This window comes from Pituophis catenifer, unplaced genomic scaffold (genome assembly GCF_029215685.1).
Source record: "Pituophis catenifer annectens isolate HBS135680 unplaced genomic scaffold, rPitCat1.0.hap2 SCAF_2, whole genome shotgun sequence".
Lineage (NCBI taxonomy): Eukaryota > Metazoa > Chordata > Lepidosauria > Squamata > Colubridae > Pituophis > Pituophis catenifer.
In genome coordinates this window covers 287,662,054-287,686,116 of record NW_027256882.1, presented here as the reverse complement: position 1 = coordinate 287,686,116, position 24,063 = coordinate 287,662,054, and the positions used below count along the sequence as shown (strand labels likewise).

At 44.2% G+C, this 24,063-nt stretch overlaps 1 protein-coding gene across 1 annotated transcript; it reads right to left on the bottom strand.

Moving 5' to 3' along the window:
* Positions 1–65: 65 nt before the first annotated feature.
* Positions 66–14,598, bottom strand: ATP5F1A (ATP synthase F1 subunit alpha). The gene is made up of 12 exons (XM_070938966.1): positions 14,440–14,598; positions 11,982–12,060; positions 9,923–10,092; positions 8,457–8,630; positions 8,206–8,372; positions 7,563–7,711; positions 7,010–7,161; positions 6,693–6,917; positions 4,235–4,342; positions 2,667–2,811; positions 577–727; positions 66–379 (listed from the first exon to the last, which is right to left on the bottom strand). Exons 1-12 carry the CDS (start codon positions 14,497–14,499, stop codon positions 298–300), a joined length of 1,662 nt encoding a protein of 553 aa, XP_070795067.1. The 5' UTR covers positions 14,500–14,598; the 3' UTR covers positions 66–297.
* Between the last annotated feature and the right edge of the window lie 9,465 nt (positions 14,599–24,063).

The window sequence follows — 24,063 nt, the reverse complement described above, 5'->3', positions numbered from 1 at the left end:
AAAGAAAAATATTTTCACACATTTAAGTACTACAATACTCTAAAAAAAAAAAAATCAGAGCAGAGTTTCTATGGTTTGTAAGATTTTATTTGCCATGTGGTTTGTACACAATCCTGCCAGCGGTCAACTAGATCCCATCACGGTGAGGACGATGTCCTCGAGGGCTATAAATTCTCAGTGAGACCTGTACACTCAACTCACACACATATTTTTTTTGAAGTCTCTGGAAAAATAGAACTCGAGCAATACCAGCAGTCAGCGACAGAGGTATCCTGGTGCACAGAACTTCCTAAAAGTTTATGCTTCAAATGTAGACAGAAAATCTATGACAATTTCCTTCAACTTGGCTTCCGTTTGCTCAGAGATCTTCCCTTCGGTCCTGTCAAAGTAAAAGAAGAAATGAATTTCAACTCTCACCAAAACAAACTGGAATAGAGGCCTTGTTCAGCCCGTTTCCACTCCCACCATATTCTGCAACACTGAAGTCTTGCAATTGTCAAAATCGTAAATAACTGACGCAAACATCTTAAATTCTCACTCCCTTGTTAACCTTTTAGGGATCCATGTGGTCCTTACCTGATTGTGGTGAGCAGTGGCTGGTGGCTGCTTATAACATGAGCAAGGAAAGCCTGTTCAAACTTGGTGATCTTGCTAGGTTCCAACTTGTCCAGATGACCTCTGACCCCAGCATAGATAACAGCAACTTGTTCCTCAATGGCCATGGGAACTAAGAGAGAGGACATCAAAGTCCAGAGCAGCTCACTTGACCACAAAGCACAAAACTACATCTTTAAATGTGATTGGACGTAAAAGGTGATACATTGTAAGGCGCAAATAACCAGGAATATTTGTTGAATTCAAAGCACAGAGTTTATTGCTACCTATACCCAAGAATCTAGTCAATTAAGAGTCAAAGCTAAATTGGCATTAGGTAAGGGTCAATGTAATTCATAGGGGGGCTGGATTTCGGTCTCTTGTGGCAATGCAATAAGGGCCTGGTGGCTCAGCAGACTAATAGCATTGTGATTAACACCAGCTGTCTGCAATTACTGTAAGTTCGAATCTCACCAGGCTCAAGGTTGACTCAGCCTTCCATCCTTTCTAAGGTAGGTAAATTGAGGACCCAGTTTGTTGGGGGCAATAAGATGACTTTGTATAAATATACAAAAGTATGAAGGCTATTGCTTAACGCATTGTAAGCCGCCCTGAGTCTCCGGAGAAGGGCGGCATATAAATCAAATTAAAAAAAAAAAAAAGCAATGATTCCAAATTGATGACACGTTTAACTCTGCCTTCCAGCTCAGGCTGCTCTTCTCCTACGCACATAATGCTCACAAAAGTGATCAAGAGAATATCTTACTCTTCACTGACCTCAGTTTCTATGACTGATCCCTTTTGTCACACAGGTAACCAGAAACTGGCTTACATATTGTAGCCAGGCTGTGTCTTATTTATAATTGCACAGACCCACAATGATTTGGGGTCAGGCAACATACTAAGCCTGACATAATGGTAGAGAATGGCACAGAAAGGATAAGGATTGCATACGGGTAGTCTTTGACATAACGGAGCCCAACATTGCCATTGATAAGTGAAACAGTTACCGTATTTTTTGGAATATAAAACACACTGGAGTATAAGATGCACCTTAGTTTTTGGGGAGGAAAATAAGAAAAAAGCTGATTGGCAGGTGGATTGGCCTCCCGGAATACCCCCAATCAGCTGTTCCCAGAGGTGAATTTTAGCACCAGATTCCTTGGTTGTGAGCTCTGTGCCTTGCTTTTTTTTTGCTTTTTTATCTGCCTCTGAAAGCTTCCAAAACTGAGCTTTAGAAAAAAAGCCTCTGAAGCTCTGTTTGAGGGCTTCTTTTCTGAAGCTTTGTTTCTGATGCTTTTTTCAGCCTCTGAAACCTCCGTTTGAGGAGCTGGGTGGGGCTACATTCAGAGTATAAGACGCACTCAGATTTTCACCCTCTTTTTTGGGGGGAAAAGGCTCATCTTATACTCCAAGAAATACGGTAAATGACGTTTGCTCCATTTTATGACCTCTTTCCTTAGTTGCTAATAATTACTGCAGTTGTAAAGTTAATGACACAGTTGTTAAGTACATCTGGCTTCCCCCTTGACTTTGCTATAAGAAGAGGTCACAAAAAGTGTTCACATGGCCTTGGGACACTTCAACTACCATAAATACATGCCAGTTGCCGAGCGACCAAATTCTGGTCACGTGACCATGGGGAGGCTGCAACGGTTGCAGCAATAGCACTTAGAGTTATATACCGCTTCACAGTGCTTTTACAGCCCTCTCTAAGTGGTTTACAGAGTCAGCCTATTGCCCTCAACAATCTGGGTCCTCAGAAGGATGGAAGGCTGAGTCAACCTCGAGCCTGGTGAGATTTGAACTGCCAAATTGCAGTCAGCAGAAGTAGCCTGCAGTACTGCATTCTAACCACTGCACCACTGTGGCTCATAAAATTCTGTTTTTTTCAGTCAATAAGCTGACTGAACGGTCAATAAGCAAATGGTTCTAAGTTGAGGACTACCTGTAATCAGAGAAATGTCCTGGACATGTTTGTACACTTTCTGTTCTTAAGCATAAAAAAAAAAAAAGGAAATAATACTAGAATTCTGAACAGCAACTAGACACGGGTACCAAAGGGCTCTTACCGTATTGTCCTTGTTTAAGCAGCTCAGTCAAACGGACACCACGGTTGAGCAGCTGCTGAGTGGCAGCATCCAGATCGGATCCAAACTGAGCAAAAGCAGCAACTTCACGGTACTGGGCTAACTCGAGCTTCATGGTTCCGGCCACCTACACAATGGGATGATGCGCTTAGAGAGTTTCAGACCGAATTTTGCACGTGTGATCAGTTTTTAATAGCTGCGACTACCGTGTCTCCCCGAAAATATGACCTAATCAGAAAGTAAATCCTACCTTGATTTTTACGTGTGCGCCCAAATATACCTTATTTTTTGGACTATAAGACACACCTGTCTATAAGACACACCTAAATTTAAAAGAGGAAAACAACAAAAAAAAAAGTTTTTGGCTTCCCATTTTTGGGCCCTTTTCCTGCCTTTTTGGGGCCTGTTTTGGAGGCTTTTTCAACCTATTTTGAAGGCTTCTTTTAGTCCGTTTTTGGGGCTTTTTGGGCCCATTTTTGAGGTTTCTTCAGCCCGTTTTCGAGGCTTTTTTTGGCCTGTTTTGGGGGCCTTTTTTTGGCCCATTTTTCCAGAAAACGGGCTGCAACAAGCCTCGAAAATGGGCCGAAAAAAGGTCCGAAAACGGGACATGCGGAGGCCAAAAAACGGCCAGTGGGTGGGTGAGGCTTTGGCAATATTCAGTCTATAAGACGCACAGACATTTTCACCCCCTTTTGGGAGACAAAAAAGTGTGTCTTATAGTCCGAAAAATACAGCAAGCCCTACCCCCAAAATAAGCCCTAATTAAGACCCCGCCCACAACAGGGTGCACAGGTAAAAATTAAGCTAGGGTGGGGATGGAGGGGTGGGTGGAGCTGCCGTACTACTTACCTTCCGATAGTTGCATCCAGGCCTCGCAAACCTCGGCCCATTTCTTTTGCTGCAGCCAGCAAGGCTTTCCTGAAGACCTCTAGCCGATAACAGCTCTGGATCAATCTGGAGCTGTTATCTGCTGCAGAGGCCTTCAGGAAAGCCTTGCCGGATGAAGTTCCTGAAGACTTAACGAAAAAGAGACCGAGGGCGATGCGCACAAATGAGGTGAGTCCATGCTAGACATCCCCCACCCCCCGAAAATAAGACCTGGTGCCTTTTTTGGTGGCAAAAAATATAAGACAGGGTCTTATTCTCGGGGAAACATGGTACTCCTGAATTGCTAGCTGATTTAAGCTCCCATTCAGCCTTTCCTAACTTAAAAGCCTGTCCCTCTCGTTCTGGAATGATTACAAAAACATCCACCTTGCTCAAATTATTTTTCTGATCTGCCTAGAAGCGTCTTATACTTTTATGAAAGCAGCTGCTGTGATAAGGGGCATCGCTTGAAGTTTGTCAGAATGTGGATTGTTCTCTTCCTTTTGCTTAACTGTCTTTTATTGAGGAACCTTACCTGAAGTATAAATGGCTGACCCAAAATTATGCTTCACACCACAATTTTTATACTGCTCCAGTCATAAGTCCCTGTTTGGAATGCATGTGTTAGGTCCCAAACACATTAAGTGGTTGATGCCAGTTTTCTATGGTAGTTTTATACATACCTGCTTCATGGCTCTTGTCTGGGCAGCAGAACCAACACGAGACACAGACAAACCCACGTTAATGGCTGGACGGATACCTTTGTAAAACAGTTCTGTTTCCAGGAAGATCTGCCAGAAAAGAGGTTTGTTTATTAGTTCCCACCTTCTATGATTTTTATACAGCTGACGATGACAAACGTATCTAATACTTGGTCCTCCTATTCTCCCCACAACAACCCTCCGAGGCAGGTTGGGCCGAGAAGTGACTGGCCCAAAGTCACCCAATCAGCTTTCACACCTAAGCTGAGACTAGAACTCACCGTCTCCTGGGGAGTGGCCCAAAATCGCCCAGCTGGCTTTCATGCCTGAGGTGGGACTAAAACTTTAGTCTCCCAGTTGAACCAATTATAAGCAAACTGACCCATTTATTTAGCAATAGCAATAGCAATAGACTTATATACCGCTTCACGGTGCTTTCCAGCCCTCTAAGCTGTTTAAAGAGTCAGCCTATTGCCCCCAACAATTTGGGTCCTCATTTTACCCACCTCGGAAGGATGGAAGGCTGAGTCAACCTTGAGCCTGGTGAGATTCGATCTGCCAAACTGCTGGCAGCCGGTGATCATCAGAAGTAGCCTGCAGTACTGCACTCTAACCACTGTGCCACCACGGCTCTTTTAATCAGGTGTATCACATGTAACTCCTTAGTTTATGGAATGTAGACAACTGTTTAGCTTATCAAATGATCTCTAGATTAGAGCTCCAAACCTTGTACAAAACAAAGGGAGGATCCATGCAATAAAACTGGTCTTTGGATGCTGTTATGGCAGTGAACAAAGACTAGAATAACTGGACAAGAGTGTCTTTACCATTACATGGGATGCTGTATGCAGCCCTAAGCTAATCTGTATTTTCCCTACATGGGAAAGATCTGATTGATCCAAGCTATGATGCAATTACGGATTGCAACAATGATGGGCTTAGGTTGGTTTGAGATGCAAGTATACAAACCGAACTATCATTTTGGTTAACAATCATGGTGTTTCCTTAATGGCTGCCTCAAAAAGGGTAGTAAAATTGAGTCAATCTTCAGAGTGACCCGCTGAGCATCACAACTCACAACTGTAATGGGCAGGTTCCATTACGGTCATAAGATGAGAACTATCTGTGTACAAGAGTGTATGTTGATAGGATGGAAGAAGGTCAGCTGGTAAGGGCAGAAAAATGTGGAGTGGGGTTGCTTTTGATATGAACGAGATTTAACTATATTTTCTCTTTTTGAAAAACTAACTCTTTTAATTTAGGCCTTGCATCATACCAATTCTACTCCAAAAGAGAAGTAGAGCAGGTTTTCAAAATAACAACAGTGGACCCCAATCGCTCTTCTTACAGGTAAGCCTTGGTTTGCAAACATTTGTTTAGTTGCCATTTGAAGTTATAATGGCACAAAAAACTGATTTATAACTGTTTTTCATACTTATGACCATTGCAGCATCCTGGGGCCATATGACCTTGCCAAGCGAAGTCAATGGGGAAGCTGGATTCGCTTAACACCTTAATTCACTTAGCAACTGTGGCGAGAAAGGTTGTAAAATGGGGCCCAAACTCAGTAACTGTCTTGCTTAGCAACAGAAATTTTGGGCTCAATGGTGGTCATAAGTCAAAGACTAGCTGTATAAACTGGATTTAGCTATATTTCCTCTTTAAAAAAAAATAATGCTTTTAATTTCTTTGATTTACTATTTCTTACTCCCTTACTGTTGGCTTTGCATAACACTCTCTAGCCCTAAAGAGAAGTAGCGCAGGTGTTATGCCCCTGTCGGAGCCTGAATCTGTGCAGAAAGACGAAGGGGTGGCTTTGTTGGCTTGAGAGGAAAATGGGGAGGAGCAGGCCCAGTCAGGCCAGGGCCTTTCAGGATTGGAACAGCTTGTAGGCAAGAAGGGGGGCAGAATGACCAAGAGGCTAAGCAGTGAACATGAGAGACAAAGCTCAGGCGATGAGCAAGGACCACTCCCTCCTGATCCTCGAACACGGAGAGTGGAGAGAAGGCGAGAATAGTGTAGACTGATCCAACTACTCGGGAGGAGAGCACCTCTTCACAAGGCACACCTGGGGACTGAGACTTAAGGAGTTGCTGTGGGGAGGGACATTTGTCATGAATGAACACTAAATTCCTGGAGCATTGAGTGCCGACGTTTAAACTTTCCTGGATTCCTTGCATTCTTTCTGGATTTTTTGCTTTGCAGCCATGGTGCTCACAGCATTGCCTGGCCTATTTGCAGCCAGAGGCCCACTTTGCTCTGGGACTTGCCAGAAACGTGGGAGTTTGGGGAAATTTGGAACAATAAAGGGACGGTTTGAACTGCCAGCTGCCTGTGTTACCTCTGTGCTGTGCCCTGGGTAATCATAGCAGGTTTTAAAAATAACACCTCTGGGGCCAATCACCCATCTTAGAGGTTCCTGTTCCCCTTGGGATCCTACCTGCCCATCGGTGATGGAGATCACGTTCGTTGGAATGTAGGCTGACACATCACCAGCTTGAGTCTCAATGACTGGGAGAGCAGTTAGGGATCCCCCTCCAAATGCATCATTCATTTTGGCTGCTCTTTCCAGAAGACGAGAGTGCAGGTAGAAAACGTCGCCCGGGTACGCCTCGCGGCCAGGGGGACGCCGCAGCAAGAGAGACATCTGACGGTAGGCAACCGCCTGTTGATCAAGAGAGCACAGATGCTGTGTCTGTCTCAAGAGAGATCTGGCTCCCCGTCCCCTAAATTCAGAGGCCAGCCCGAGGTTCAAACCTGCTTAGATAAGTCGTCATAGATGATCAAGGCGTGTTTGCCGTTGTCTCTGAAATATTCGCCCATGGAACAGCCAGAATAAGGAGCCAAGTACTGGAGAGGGGCGGCATCGGAGGCTGTGGCAGAAACCACGATAGTGTACTTCATGGCATCTGAAACAGGGAGATGACCAAGGTCAATGAAGATGAAAGCAGCTTAGCCAGGAGAGAAATGCCTACATTTCCCCCCACTTTCTACATTTGATTCCTCCTAAGTCCTTGGGGTTAGCCAGTCTTTCGAACAACCGGTTTGGTGAACCAGATTAAAATTAACATCTGGTTGGCCCAAAGCGGTCTGAACCAGCTGGGTCAGAGGTTGGACACACCTGTCTTATGACAATCCAACCTGATAAAAAGTGAACTTTCTTTATAGAGATGTTTGAAGAGTAATGCCAAAGGCAGGTCAATATAGATATCTTTTATATTTAAGAAAAACTCAGGACATCAAGCATAAGGCTGCTCTGGACTATGCATTTTGGCAAGCACAAAGCTTTGGGTGAAAGGAATGCCAGTACCTGCATCAGTCAGCCTCTTCACCAGCTGAGCAACGGTTGATCTCTTCTGACCAATGGCAACGTAGATACAGTAGAGTTTCTTCTTCTCATCAGTTCCATCATTAAATCTTTTCTGGTTAATTATGGTATCAATAGCAATTGCAGTTTTGCTGCAAATTGAATACGTAACCGTCAATATCCTATTGCCCCCCAAATTAACTCAGAGGTCGACAAATTCGGTGTTGAGAAAAACTGGAAAAGTGAATAATCCCAGAGATTTTCCTATTGGTAATTTTGCATTAACAAGAGCCTCGGTTAAGAGTGCAGTACTGCAGGCTACTTCTGCTGACTACCGGCTGCCTGTAATTTGGCAGTTCAAATCTCACCAGGCTCAAGGCTGACTCAGCCTTCCATCCTTCCGAGGTCGGTAAAATGAGGACCCAGATTGTTGGGGGCAATAGGCTGACTCTGTAAACCGCTTAGAGAGGGCTGTAAAGCACTGTGAAGCGGTAAATAAATCTAAGTGCTATTGCTATTACTCTGTGGAGGTTTTTGAATCCAATGCCCTCAGGTGTATCCCCATGTAAAGATGATTCCAAAAGCTAAGAATTCATGGTTAGCCAGGATCACTTGGGGCAAGGAGAGGATCTCCCTTATTTCTTACCCTGTCTGCCTGTCTCCAATGATCAACTCCCGCTGCCCACGGCCAATGGGTACCAGGCTGTCTACTGCTTTGATCCCGGTTTGCATGGGCTCTCGGACAGAGATCCTGGGGATGATTCCAGGAGCCTTCAAGCCAACCCTCCTGCGGATTTTGGAAGTGATGGGACCCTGTAAAGGCAAAAGAATCATGCAGTCAGATTAACTCCTCACCAACAGCCCCACACGTAACAGCGGTCTGCTTTCCACACCTACCTTTCCATCGATGGGATTCCCCAGAGCATCGACCACACGCCCCAGCAGCTCCTCTCCAACGGGCACATCCACAATGGCCCCCGTTCTCTTCACAATGTCTCCTTCCTTAATCAATCTGTCGTTACCAAAGACTACCACACCAACATTGTCAGGCTCCAAGTTCAGAGACATACCCTAAGAAAAGAGAAAACCCATTTAGGGGTTTCCACTTGGGAAAACCCATATAATAGAGATGCGACAGGACATTCCCGACAAGCATAATTCATACAAATAACTACATAATAGGTGGTCTCCGACTTACGACCATAACTGAGCCCACGAATTTGGGTGCAAGTCATGAAACTTATAAAGCAAGTCACCATGTGACGGTGCCTTATTTTATGACTCTTTGTGGTGGTTGTTAAGCAAAACATTGTTCACTTCAGGGAATCCCCCACCCCCCCGAAAGTAGAGGTAACTGCAATTTCCAAAAATATAATCATAAATTGCAGTCATGTGACCATGGGACACTGAAAATGGCCATAATGGACAGCCATGTATGCTACAACTTCAAATCCAGGTCATAAGATTTTTTTTCAGGATCTGTTCTTACTTATAAGGGTCACTAAGCACCGATAAAGGAGAATATTTGTAGCTCAAGGTTGAAATGAGGGGTCCTTAATGCTCTGAGCTTGGTTGGTTTCTTGCAGGCGTTTTATTACTCCTAAACTCGGTAATATCATCAGTGCACTAAGCAACTGGCCATAAGTTAAGGACTACCTACATATTGTAAAATATAAGAGCACTGCCATGAGGATATAGTTCCGCAAATACTGTATTTTTCTGAGTATAAGACACACCTTCCCCGCCCTAAAAGGAGGTGAAAATTTAGGTGTGTCTTATACACCAAATGTAGCCCCGCCCATTCACTGGCCCCCACCCTTTGGCCTCTGCTTGGCAGCAGTTACCTCCTTGCAAACAAACAGCAAGAAAAAAACAGCTCCTTTCAGCTTCAGCACAGCCTAATTAGCACAAGTTAATTCGATCGGCCTCCCAACTCTCAGCTGATTTGCTCTGTTTTGTGCAGGGCTCTGCTGCTTGCTGCAAGGAGGTAAATTGCTGGAGCAGATTTTTTTTTCCTTGTGCTAATCAAGCTATGCTGAAAACGAACATGAAATTAAAGCAGGCTGTTTGCTGTAATGAGGCAAAATTGCTCAGAGGCAGATTTCTTTTTCTTCTTTTTCCTCACCAAAAAAGGTAGGTGTGTCTTATACTCCGAAAAATATGGTATATTCTGTATATATTGTCAAATGAAAATATGAATGGTTAGCAATCAGAGGTAACAGCTAACACCACCTGATTGATGTGTTGCTTTAAATGGCATTTCATACCCTGCAATATCCTTTCACATAGTAATACAATGGGCAGAGAAAAACCAAATCATGACAATTAAATTTTATTATGCAAATATGGATATGAAGACTGACCTTCAACCCAGACGAGAATTCCACCATTTCTTCTGCTTGAACATTTTTCAAGCCGTACACACGGGCGATGCCGTCACCGATGGAAAGCACGCGTCCAGTTTCCTGGAGCTCAGCAGATGTGTCGGCCCCCAGGATACGTTCCTCAAGAATAGAAGATACTTCGGCAGTGCCTGAAAGAACACAGATCGATATTGAGGCGGTCTTTTTAGATAGCCCTGGTTTAAATCTCATGTTCTGTCAGTCGAGCAACAGACAGTTCCATCCAACAAAGAAAACAAAATCAAAGACAGAAGCTGGAAAAGTTTCTATTGCAGACAAATTTGGAAGTTTCAGAGTGTGCCATGTTTGCTTTCAAGCAATTGTTCTAAAAAAAAAAAAAAATCAAAAATCGGAGAACTGGAGATTTTGTGGCTCTCAGTCCATGACATCAAATTATACAGCTTCAATACAGGTGCAGATTATGCACCTATATTAAAGCTACATATATCTACTAAAATGAATACGCTAATTGAGATAATTCTTGTTTACACACACACAAAATTCCAATTCGGTATTTTCAAGACATCCAAGTTCTCTGTACAAGATACCCAAATATACAATAAAAGTGAATGTAGGCAAACTGAATAGGGCAGTGGTCGGCAAACCATGGCTCGCGAGCCACATGCGGCTCTTTGGCCCCTTGAGTGTGGCTCTTCCACACTCGTGATGCCCTGGCCGGCTGTGGCTGAGCCGGGAGCATGCGCACGCGCAGGGAGACCCTCCTCAAGCGAGTGCCAAAGCTCAGGAAAGGTGTGCGCAGGGTGGGCAGCGGCTTGCTTAAGGAGGGTCTCACCAAGTGTGCGCATGCTCCCGGCTCAGCCACAGCCGGCCAGGGCATCACGAGAGTGGGAGGAGGAGAGTGCAGGAGAGAAGCTGCCCTGTACCAACCTTCGCGCCACATTTGCACGTAAGGCAGCCTTTGCTTCCTGCCACTTCAGGCTGGAGTTCGCACCCTCCGCACTCAGCCAAAGAGCTGCTGGGGTGGGGGATGAAACAGCAAGGCGATGGCCAGAGCATTAGTGCAGGAAAGAAGCCCCATCCTGTTAAGACCCTCCTAATCGAGCAGCTGCTCACCCCGCGGGTGCCTTTGCTTGCTTTGGTGCTCGTTTGGGGAGGGTCTCCCCGCCCATGCACACGCTCCTGGCTCAGCCACAGCTGTCCAGGACATCACAAGAGGAGGGGGAGGAGGAGGACGGTCACCCAAAGGGAGGGGGAGAGACACAGAGAGAGAGAAATGGGGGGAGAGAGAGACATAGAGACACATACAGAGTGATACACAGAGGGGTGAGAGAGGGGAAGAGAGGGAGAGATACAGAGGGAGAGACATGGGGGGAGAGAGGGGGAGACAGGAAGAGGGGGAGAGAGACAGAATGGTTTTGTGGTTGGGTAGGCGTGGCTGGTGGGTGTCATGTGACTGGGTGAATGAGTGACATCGAGTTGGCCATGCCCACCCAGGTTTTGTGGCTCTGGTGTTTTTTTCCCTGTGGGAAACAGGTCCAAGTGGCTCTTTGAGTGTTCAAGTTTGCCGACCCCTGGAATAGGGTATTTAAGATAATAAAATAGTTTTATCTCTTAATTCTACAAAGCTCACAAGTATCAGCAGTACTCAGGATGCATTACAGTATTTTTGCCTTGGTCAGCTTTAAGAACTGAAATAGTTCTATTCAAACCAGAAATTCAAATAAAGCACAGTTAGTTAAATTCCAGCAAACTATGGGATGGTGAACAACTAAGTAGTGAACACAGCATGGCAAATTCTGCTTTGCTTTGTTCATTTAAAAAATAATTTCACTTCACTCTTGCTGGGACTTGAATCCAAGTAGCACCTATAGTCTGCAACATGTCAAGGAAAGTCACTTGGTTGAATCGGGCAGCTACAGAAATCGAATGCATAAATGAATGAATGAATGAATGACTGGCAAAATGTCAAATAATTTAAAAGCTGTAAGAGAAACACATTTAATTTAGAGATAAAGCCAGGAGTATTTTATTATCAAAAGTGAGATTGCACACTGTTTACCAGTTTTCTGTAGAGTTGTTTTGGAGCCATGGAGGTTCCTTGTTGCTACAAATGATGCGCCCAAAACATTCCGTGACACCTAAGACAAAGAAAAACCACAAGGTCTCCTATCTGAAATTTAAATCTTATTTTTCTTGCAAAATTTTGAGTTAAAAGTCATCATTTATTACCAGAGCTCTTTACTGCAAGATATTATGTATGTACAAAATTGCATAGTAAGCACTGGATACTGTTTACTTAGGCATCAGCAACTAGCAATTCAGAAAATCAACCTGAATATTACTGCAAAAAAAATTGGATAAGGGAGCTCTGTAGGATACACACAAATATCACTCTCCAGCTCTTTAAAGCAGCTGTGTGTTTTATGAGGCTCATCTGCCTGCCCTCTGCCATGGATACCAGGGGGGGGAAAATGAGGCGATTTTAAATGAGTGGCATTCAGTTAGTTTCTCTCCAAAGCCCTTTTCAGGAACGAGAAGAGATGGAAGATGTATGATTTATTTTTTAAAAGCATTTAAGAGTTATCTGTTTCTGCACAAGCTTGGGATCAAAGCTTTAAGGTAAATTATTTCAAACCGCTGCTCACTCATAATCCTCATCCAGCGAAAGCTTATTCATAGCCCACATTCTCTGTATTAATCCTCAGGAAAAATCTTAGTAATGTCCAAACAGGAATCTTTAGCTGTGTCTAAAATCTAAAGTGTACCTGTGTTGTTTTTGCAGTGCTAGGCCACAGAAGGTTTCATTTAAAGTGCATTCCAAACATCTGCTGCCACTTTTAACAATTTCAGAAATAGTGTCTTTTTAGAGATGAGTCATCAATTCAATATACTATGTATTGGACTAGATCAGTGGTTGTCAACATGTGATCAGTGGATCCCTGAGAGGCCACAATGCCACCACATAAGGGGATCTGCAAAGGCTTGATGCAGTCTAGTGCTTTAAATCTTGAATTAAGTCTTGGTGGTCCATGACCACAAAAGGTACTTAAAGAGGGTATCTGGTGAAGAAATGGTTGAGAACCACTGAACTAGACAATACTGCAATAGATTCACTTAACAACCATGTTGCTAACTCTGCAATGCAATTGCAATGATTCACTTAAGTCCGGCAAGAAAGGGGAATGGGGCAAATCTCACTTAACAACAGAAATGTTGGGCTCTATTGTGGTCCTAAATTGAGGACTACTGTAAAACCCTACAAGAACTGACTCAATTGTAGCAGCAAAGTCATCGTTGCAGATGCTGCATTAGTCAAAACTGTACAAAAGGGTGCACCGAGTTGTTTTTTTTTAAAAAAAGGCTTATGTATAATTCTCTTCAATAAAGATTTAAGCCAAGGCTCCCCCACTTCCAGATTTTGAAACAAAAGGAGCAAATGCTAAGTAAGGCCTGCAAAACTGGCCTTTCAGGGCAGACAGCAAGAGAACAAGCCTGCAGTGCGGAAATGTCCCCAGAGTGCAAGCAAAAATAAAATCCTTTATTTTATTAGAAAATGTGGGTTACAGATAATCCATAGATATAGGTAGTCCTCGACTTACAATAGCTCATTTAGTGATGTTCAAAGTCACAACGGCACTGAAAAAAGGGATTTACGACCATTTTTCACGCCAATGACCTTTGCAGCATCCCCATGGTCACTTGATCCAAATTCAGATGGTTGTCACCTATTTCCTATTTATGATGGTCGCCGTGGGGGGGTATCACGTGATCCCCATTTGCGACCTTCTGACAAAGCCAAGTCAATGAGGAAACTGGATTCACTTAACAACCCTGTTGTACTAACATATGCAATGAATCAATTAACAACCGTGGAGAAGGAAAGTCGTAAAATGGGGAAGGGGGGGCAAACCTCACTTAACAAAATGTTTCAACTTGAGCAACATATCAATCTTGGGCTCCGCCGTGGTCGTAACTCGAGGACTACCTGTAATGAATGGCAGAGGCGGCAGCAGCAGGTTCTCTTGAGAGAAAAACCTCCTCAAGGTCATCCGGGCCTCCATCGAAGCAGCCGGGAACACATCACCCATCATCCACGCCCAGATATTAAAAGCCTGCCAGCCCCCCACCCCCACCGAAGATGACCTTCCTCTGACACGCCGCGTCTCCAACGCCGCAGTCCGCCCGACCCCACCGCATTAGAGGCACCGGGCTTTCAACGGTCCCGTCAAGCGGCTTTAGCCCTTCCCTTCCCCGGGAGGCGGCTGCAGAGAGGAGCCTGGAAGAGGGATGACCTTGCCGGGGTCACCGCCAGGCCGACCTAAAGGCCTCGGGCGGTGCAGCCGGGAGGCCGAAAAGCGGCGAAAACCCGCAGGAAAGGCCCGGAAGGGAAGGCCCTGAGAGGCTCCTGAGAGCAAAGGAGGCGGCCGCCGCCGAGTCAATGTCACCGCCAGGCCGGAGCCCAAGATGGCGGCGTCTTCTGCCGCATCAAGACCGGCCCTTCCCGTCCCACCGCTCACCAAGCCGGCCTGGCGGGGCAAGGCCCGGGCGAGCGCAGCGACTACGCGCACGGACAGCATGGTCGAGGCGAGCCGGGCGGAGGAAGAGACGACGCGCCTTCTGGGCTCTCGCTGCAACCCGCGGCTGCCTCAGGTTCGCGCTGAGGGAGGGAGGGAGAAAGCAAAATGGCCGCCGCTCCGCCCCTTTCGACGTAGGGGCGGGTATCGCCCCCAGGTCACGCCCCCCTCGAAGGTTACCGCGGTGACGACCCGGAAGCGCTTCTTTTCACCCGCCTCACGCGTCCTCTGACCTCGGGCTTCAAACGCCCGCGACGTGGTCTTCCCGTAAGAAGTTTACTTTCCGCTTTTTTGTTGTTGTTGTTGTTTCGAAGAGAGAGAAGGACGGGTTTTTAAAAAAAAAAAATTCGCTTTTTTAAAAAAATATAGAATAACGTTCCTTTTAAAAGGGCGCGAGCCGGCGAAGCGGAAAATTCGCGCGCACGCAAAGGGCGGTCATTGGGAGGGGGCGTGGCCCGAAGTACGTAAGGGCGGAGGGGCGTGGCCCGCGTCGTGGCCCCGCCCCTGACGCTAGGAAATAGACGGGAAGGAGCACGTGGCCCGCTCCTGTCAACCGGACCGCTCTGCTTTGAGCTGCAAGCCTGCGAAGAAGAGTGCCTCTGAGCATGCGCAGAGAGCGGCTTCTTCATCCTCTTTTCTCCAAAAATGAACTCTCTTATCCTTCAACTAAGTGTTGTATTTTTTTATTCTTGATGAATTTATTTTATTTTTTCTTCATGTACACAGAGAGCATATGCACCAAAGACAAATTCCTTGTGTGTCCAATCGCACTTGGCCAATAAAGAATTGAATTCTATTCTGTTCTGTTCTGTTCCGTTCCATATTTTCTATTCCATTCCATTCCTTCTGTTCTGTTCTGTTCTGTTCCGTTCCATTCTATTCCATATTTTCTATTCCATTCCATTCCATTCCATTCCATTCCATTCCATTCCATTCCATTCCATTCCATTCCATTCTATTCCATATTTTCTATTCCATTCCATTCCTTCTGTTCTGTTCTGTTCTGTTCCGTTCCATTCTATTCCATATTTTCTATTCCATTCCATTCCATTCCATTCCATTCCATTCCATTCCATTCCATTCCATTCTATTCCATATTTTCTATTCCATTCCATTCATTCTGTTCTGTTCTGTTCCGTTCCGTTCCATTCCATTCCATTTCATTCCATTCCATTCTATTCCATATTTTCCATTCCATTCCATTCCATTCCATTCCATTCTATTCCATATTTTCTATTCCATTCCATTCATTCTATTCTATTCTGTTCCGTTCTGTTCCGTTCCGTTCCATTCCATTCCATATTTTCTATTCCATTCCATTCCATTCCCTCTATTCTATTCTATTCTATTCTATTCTATTCTATTCTATTCTATTCCATTCCATTCCATTCCATTCCATTCCATTCCATTCCATTCCATATTTTCTATTCCATTCCATTCATTCTGTTCTGTTCCGTTCCGTTCCGTTCCGTTCTGTTCCATATTTTCTATTCCATTCCATTCGATTCCATTCCCTCTATTCTATTCTATTCTATTCTATTCCATTCCATTCCATTTCATTCCATTCCATATTTTCTATTCCATTCCATTCATTCTGTTCTGTTCTGTTCTGTTCTGTTCCGTTCTATTCCATATTTTCTATTCCATTCCATTCCATTCCCTCTATTCTATTCTATTCTATTCCATTCTATTCCATTCCATTCCATTCCATTCTATTTCTGACAGCATATGCACCAAAGACAAATTCCTTGTGTATCCAATCGCACTTGGCCAATAAAGAATTCTATTTTATTCTATTCTATCTGGGTTCAGTTCCAAGCTGGGAGAAAAGACACTGGAAACATGGAGGCTGATTGAAAGAATGGTTTAATGTGGAAGCAGAACCAGCAAGCACATGAGTGATTCTGGGCAGCTGACCCAGCTGGTTTGATGGAGCACATGGATTTTTTACACAGTTTGTTCTATAGCGTTTTGTGATTTAGAGGCTTCTTTTTTGTGTGTATTTTGTTATTTGATTTCAATTCCTTTGCCTCGCAGAAGGCCGGCAATGAGTTGAGTTTTTTAAAATCATGTTTAATAAATGTAATTAATCCTAGTGGCTGGCTTCCTTGGAGGGGGTTAATCTTGTCTTGAATGTGGATTACCAAATCTGCATTTTTAAAAGTTTGGCCCCTTAGTTTCTACTTGGGGGCAGAGAGTTGAGTCTCTGAGGTTCTGTCTTTTAGAAACATGTTTCTCCTTTAGGGAAAATGGAAAGTTCTGCCTTTTTAATATGTCCTAAAACAGTTCATTCTTCTAAGGGGGGGGGGAGGTTGTAGGAAGTTAGCACCCTTAGCACCCACCCCTCTCCTAGGAAAATGAGATATTTTAGGAAATATTAAACAGGGCAGAATATTTCCCCTAAAAGGGAGGCAGAAACTCAGCCCCCCTCCCCCCACCTTTGTCAATGGGCCATTAAGGCCTGGGCCAGTCTATTCTACATAACAAAGATCTACCTCCTTCAGGCAGAGCCATAGTAGGAATTGCCCAAAGCCCCTTTCATGACATCATCACCCAGCAAGACTCAACCAAGTCCAGGACATAGACAACCTACAAAGTTACCCCTGCATGACCCCATGGGAGTGTGACAACCAATCAGACTACAAGCTCAAATTCAAAAGCCCAACAGAGGCACTCTCGGCATCCCCTCCCTTTCCCCACCACAACCTCAAACCATGTGATCCTGTCCACCATTAAAAACCATCTTTCCAAGCAGTCTCCATGTTTCCAGTGTCTTTCTTCCCACTTGGAACTGAATCCAGATGAACATTTCTTCCATCAGGTGGGTGCTGACTTTCTACACTATGCTGTAATGCTTTTATTTAAATTCCAGTCTGGATATCCCTGTGGGTCTGCTGGCAACCTTTTGGAGGGCTTATCTGTAAGAATGTCACACTTCCGCACAGCATGAGCACCTCCCGACCCTCAGCTGTTTCAGGCTGCAGGGATTGCCATTGCCTATTGCCACACAGACCTTTGCTGTTTGCTGCAAGGAGGCAAATTGCTGGGAGGCAGATTTTTTTTTCTTGTGCTAATCAGGCTGTGATGAAAATGAAACTAAAGTAGGCTGTTTACTGCAAGGAGGCAAATTGCTGGGAGGCAGTTTTTTTTCTTGTGCTAATCAGGCTGTGATGAAAATGAAACTAAAGTAGGCTGTTTGCTGCAAGGAGGCAAATTGCTGGGAGGCAGAGGCAGATTTTTTTTTCTTGTTTTCCTCCCCAAATAAGGTAGATTTGTCTTATAGTCCGGAACGTCTTATATTCTGAAAATTACAGTAATAGTGTTACCTATTTTTGATATAGGGATAGATTTGTATTGGGTGCTTCACTTATTTATTTTTTTTAATTTTGTGTTTTTGTAGACTCCAAGTCTTGGAACAGCCAAAAATGAGTGCAGCCAAAAAAGCAAAAACAGATAGTGGAAGTTCATTCCAAGAGGCCTGGACAGAGTCATTTGGAGTGATTGAACACTATGGGAAAGCGTTATGTATTCTGTGTCATGAAAGTGTTATCAAGTGTCACACATCAAGTGTCAAATGGCACTTCGACACCTACCACAAAAGTGTTGCTAAACTTGATGAAACGGAAAGAACAAATCTGACAGCTGCCAGTTTTCACATGTCACTGTGCGTAGCAAAACATGGTAAGTCCCTTTCTGATGGGGATATTATCAAAGCGGCCATGTTGTCTGGGAGTAATTCCCTTTTTCATGATTTCCCAAACAAGGACAAAATTATTCGACGCATCTTTGAGGTGCCACTTAGCAGAAATACTATTAAAGATCGAGTCCTGCGCATGGCAAGTGACGTTAGCCAGCAGCTCACCACTGACTTACAAAAGGCAGCCTGTTACTCCATGTGCCTGGATGAAAGCACAGATATAAATAATCACGCACGACTAGCAGTAATTGTGCGTTATGCTCTTGGTGACATCATGAGAGAAGAGCTGGTGAAACTGGTGTCCTTGCCTGAAAGAACACGAGGAATAGATATCTACAATGCTGTGATGGAGGCTTTTTCGTCACAGGACATAAGACCAGAAAAAGTGGTTTCAGTTACTAGTAATGGGGCACCTTCTATGGTGGAGGCAACATCTGGTTTCATACAGTTCTTTGTTAAAAAAACAAAACATCAAGTCATTCCGTTCCATTGCATTATACATCAAGAAGCTTTTTGTGCCAAGGAAAGCAGCAAAAAATTTGACGATGTCCTCAAAGATGTCACAAAAATGGTGAATTACATTATGGCTCATGCTCTGAATTTTCCACAGTTTCAAGCACTTCTTGAGGAAGTTCAGGCACAGAATAATTGTTTACATATGAACAATAATGTCCGGTGGCTGAGCAGAGGACGAGTCCTGGAGAGATTTGTAGCCTGCTTGGATGAAATTAGGCTGTTTATGAATGAAAAAGGGCAGGAATATTCACAGCTCACTGATATGGCCTGGCTTACCAACCTCATGTTTTTTACAGATTTTACACTACACTTCAATGTACTAAACAAACAACTGCAAGGTGTAGGAAAAATAGCAGAAAGGATGTTTTGTGATATCAAAACGTTTGAGAGAAAACTGCAGGTTTTTGAAAGAGACCTTGAAAGTGGGCAGCTGAAATATTTTCCAAATCTAAAAAGGCATTTAGAAAAGTCTACAACATTTGCAGACAATCCTACAAGCCGTCAGGAAATCTACAAGGAGTTTTCTAGCATTGTAGCAGCTGCAAAGGTGAATTTTAGTAACAGGTTTTCACAGTTCCGTAAGATGGAGACAACCCTGTGTTTTCTTACTTCCCCGGAAAAAGCCAAATTTGAAGAACTTGATCTTTCCTGCTTACAGTGGTTAGATTTAGGAAATCTAGAAATGGAGCTAGTGGAATTTCAAGAAAGCTCCCTGTGGAAAAATAAATTCTGTGACCTGCGTGAAACACTTGAGAAGATAGAAGGGATGACAAAGGACAGCACAGTTAGTTCTGAAAATGAAATCCTTAAAGTGTGGAATTATCTGCCAAATAAGTTTAAGTCACTGAAAGCACTTGGGATCGCTTTCCTTACTTTGTTTGGATCATCTTATGCTTGTGAGCAGTTGTTTTCAGCTTTGAATGATATCAATTCTGACACCGGAAACAGACTAACAGATGACCTGAGGGCTGCATGCGTTGCTCTCAAACTTACAAAGTATGCGCCAAGGTTAGACAAATTATCAGCATGCGTACGGCAGCAAAAATCACAGTAATTGTTCAAAAGCGTGCCAAATGCAAACTGTTACCTTCCAATAAAAAGTTGTTTGTATCATTGAAAGCTCCGTCGTTGTGTTTTTTGAGCAAGACAAAAGATGTTAATCACGTACGAGTTGTTTTTTTCTAAACGAAAACCTCGGTATTCAGGTTAAGTTGCCGTGTTGGCACTTTGTGATAAATATTTATTTTTATTTTTTTTATTTTATATCAAATTTATATCCCACCCTTCTCCCTGAGGACTCAGGGTGGTGCACAGCCAAATAAAAACATAAACTACAAACATTAAAATACTATTAAAAAGATATATATAAATTTGGCCCCGTAATTAAAAAACAATGACAAACCAATTAAAAACATTTAAAAGTGTTAAGCCAGCCCGGCTTGCTGAAAAAAGAAAGTTTTAAGGGCACGGCGGAAGATACCGATGTCTTGGATTCTCCTTATCTCTGGGGGCAGTTGGTTCCAGAGGGTAGGTGCCCCCACAGAGAAGGCCCTCCTCCTGGGGGTCACCAGCCTACATTGTTTGGCTGATGGCACCCCGAGGAGGCCCTCTTTGTGGGAGCACACAGGTCGATGGGAGGCCGTCGGTAGCAGCAGGCGGTCTCAAAGATATCTAGGTCCTATGCCATGGAGCGCTTTAAAGGTGATAATCAACACCTTGAAGGGCACCCGGAAGACCACCGGGAGCCAGTGCAGCTCACGCAGGAGAGGTGTTGTATGGGAGCGCCATGCAGCTCCCGTAACTACCCACGCAGCCACATTCTGGACCAGTTGGAGCCTCTGGGTGCCCCTCAAGGGGAGCCCCATGTAGTGAGCGTTGCAGTAGTCCAGGCGAGAGGTGACGAGGGCATGAGTGACTGTGCGCAGGGAATCCCAATCAAGAAAGGGCCGCAACTGGCGTATCAGGTGAACCTGACAAAAGGTCCCCCTGGCTACAGCCGTCAGATGTTCCTCCAAGGACAGCTGCGTATCCAGAAGGACTCCCAGATTGCGAGCCCTCTCCGAGGGGGCCAAAAACTTGCTCCCATTAGTCAGAGATGGAGTCATCTGACTATATTGGGATGCCGGGAACCACAGCCACTCAGTCTTGGAAGGGTTGAGTTTGAGCCGGTTTCTCCCCATCCAGATCCGCACAGCCTCCAGGCACCGGGACATTACTTCAAGAGCATCGTTGGGATGGTCAGGGGTGGAGATGTACAGCTGGGTGTCATCAGCGTACTGGTGGTACTTCACCCCAAAGCCACGGATGATCTCAAATAAGTGGGTTTTGGGTTGCAGTTTGGGCACTCGGCCTCTAAATGGTTCAGAAATGGTGTAGGGTCTCCTGCTTGGATGGGGGGTTAGACTAGACCAAGGATCTGCAACCTTAAAACACTCAAAGAGCCATTTGGACCCGTTTCCCACAGAAAGGAAAACACCGGGAGCCACAAAACCTGGGTGGGCGTGGCCAATTCTACATCACTCACTTCCACCAGTCACATGACCCACCTAGCCACGCCTACCCAGTCAGTCATTAGGGCAGAGAACCAGTTGTTAAAAAAACACCAGGAACCACAAAATCCTTTTGACATATCTCTCTCTCTGCCCTGGCTGCTTCTCCATCCCCCGCTGTCAACCTTACTTTCTCAGGCCAGGCAAGGAGTGACTGCGAGAGGGAGCGGAGAGGCCAGCCAGGATTCAACAGGATCACCCGACAGGGAGCCACAGCAGAGGGCCCAAAGAGCCGCATGTGGCTCTGGAGCCGCAGGTTGCTGACACCCAGACTAGACAACCTAACAAGGTCCCTTCCAACTCTTACTAATCTTAAAAATCTATTAAACTGTTCTCACTGACAGACAAGAAATTTCTTCTTTATTCTAGGTTGGATCTCTCTTTAATGATCTTCCACCAGTTGCTTTTTAATCCTGCCTTCAGATGCTTGTTACCTTTTTATCTGTGAGAGCCCCTCAATTATTGGAAGACTGTTATAACGTCACCCTTTGTCCTACTCTTTGTTAGACTAGACCAGGGGTGGGCAAATGTGGCTCTTTTACAACCTGTGGACTTCAACTCCCAGAATTCCTGAGACAGCCAAGCAGCATTCATGTTTGATGGGTGGTTTTCAGATTCAGCAAAATCAGGTGTGCACATGCTGGTAATAAACCATGATTTACAAGCAGTGTTACCTCCTAGCAATGGCTGTGTGAATCATAATTCAATTGGTTTGACCTGGTTTCCACGTTACAGTAACGTGATACAATACACTGACCGAACCATCAATGAACCTTCTGTGTTAATTTCTACAAGAACCCCAAAATCTAACTATGGCTAATTTCTGATTTGGCATCTGGTTATTCAATCCATAACCTCCTCTTACCGGTGTAGGAAGTTAGCACCTACCCCTCTCCTAGAAGAATGAAATATTCCAATATTCCTCTAATGGAGGCATATTAAAAAGGCAGAATATTATATATCCCTGGATGAGAAATGGGGTTACATGTTTTTTAGGCAGGAAGCAGACTCACTCTTAATAGCCCCCACACTCTCAAAAGCCCACAGCAGATGTCAGCACTTAAGAGATAAAGAGATAGCTAGGTCTATTCATAAGCAAATGCCCTCACTCAAGATCCAACAAAGTAGTCCTCAGCCATAATAATAGGAATTGCCCCAAACCCTCTTCCTTACATCATCACCCAGCAAGGTTCAACCAGGCCTGGGACTCAAAAGACAACCTACAAAGTTACCCCTGCATGGCCGCATGGGAGTCTGACAACCAATCAGAATACAAGCTCAAATTCAAAGCCCAACAGAGGGTATAAATCTCTCTCACCCATGTGCTTTTTCACCCAGGACCTCAAAACCATGTGGTCCTGTCCACCATTAAACCATCTTTTCAAGCAGTCTCTGTGTTTCCAGTGTGTTTCTTCCCACTTGGAACTGAACCACTTGGAATGGATTTCTAGAGGGAAAAATTGCAGACTACAGAAACCAGGAGCCACCACTCAGGTGACCCTGAGGACACAGATAAACCTCCAAGGGCTTCAATGACCCTCTAAAGGATGCAAATGACCAGCTGTCTGCAAGGAGTATAAATCCTTCTATTCCCCACCATCCTGTCAAAGCTGAAGAAACTTCTTGGATGAGAAGTGAAACGTCTTCAAAGAAAAACCAAGAAAGTCCACTTGTCTAAGGACCTTAGGGGAAAGCACTCAGTGTAGATGCAAAGCATCATCATCATCATCATGCCAATAAAAGGGTGAGTAAAGATAATAAGGATAAATAATAATAAATTTAACTCAAGGGCAGTGGGAGGCATCCACCTGGCTCAAACGTGTTTTAAAGCAGTTATCCCACTCAGTTTTAATGTGAATGATGTAGGAATAGTACAGGGTCAGCTATATGAACACTGAAGGACTCTCTTTATTCACATTATTATAAGAAAGAAATGTGCTTGTTTAGAGATTACACTAAATCAGCTAAATTCCATTCTTGGTAATATATATCTTCTGAGGGGCCTAGTTGTCAAGAATGCAAAGACATCCATATGAAACAAAAGTTACTTATTATCCAAAGCAGCCATGAATCTACACATCAGCAATCACAATTGAGGAAGGTTGTTTAGCTAAAATAATCTTATGAACTAGAAAACAATGTAGGAATTTAGAAAGTATCAATTATCATGTAACAAATGTATGTTAATCATATATGGAAAACTGCTGTGCTCACAAAATCCTTTGTCTTGGATATGTATAAAAGCAATTGAATCAGAGCTCTTCTTGGTTCAGAATTGCAGATACAAATCTGATTCTGAAACTGCGCAATAAACTGTCTCTGGCTGACCAGGAATGTTGTTTGGTCTCATCATTCCATAACATTTCTACTATATAGTAAGACAATATTAGATAGATAGATGGGATCAGGACAAAGATTAAAAGGATACAGACAGTCCTCGTTTAGTGACCATTCAGAGTTATGACCGACATCCCTCCAAAGGGTATTTATATGACCTGGTTCTGGAGTTCTGACAGCAACTGGAGGTTTTCAAGAAGAGATTAGACAACCATTTAACTGGGATGGTATCCGATCTCCTGCCTTGGGAAGAGGGATGGACTAGAAGACCTCCAAGGTCCCTTCCAGCCCTTTGATTCTATGATACTAAGGTTATTTTATTTATTTACTTCCCCCCTCCCCCTTCTACCTTCTATTCCGAATCAGACCTTTGAACCTAAAAGGACAAAAAGAAGACACGCCCTTTCTTTTTCCTTGCAAGGGGTTATTTGAGGCTATTGCAAGGGGAAAAGCAGCACCGACCGCCGG

What these genes read in the sequence shown, in the direction of transcription:
- ATP5F1A (XM_070938966.1), bottom strand. Translation starts at nt 14,499, where the DNA reads ATGCTGTCCGTGCGCGTAGTCGCTGCGCTCGCCCGGGCCTTGCCCCGC. An exon ending in TGCCCCGCCAGGCCGGCTTG is followed by an intron (nt 12,061 to 14,439) that starts GTGAGCGGTGGG and finishes TCTTTGTCTTAG; the next exon opens with GTGTCACGGAATGTTTTGGG. An exon ending in GAAGAGGCTGACTGATGCAG is followed by an intron (nt 7,162 to 7,562) that starts GTACTGGCATTC and finishes TCCCTGTTTCAG; the next exon opens with ATGCCATGAAGTACACTATC.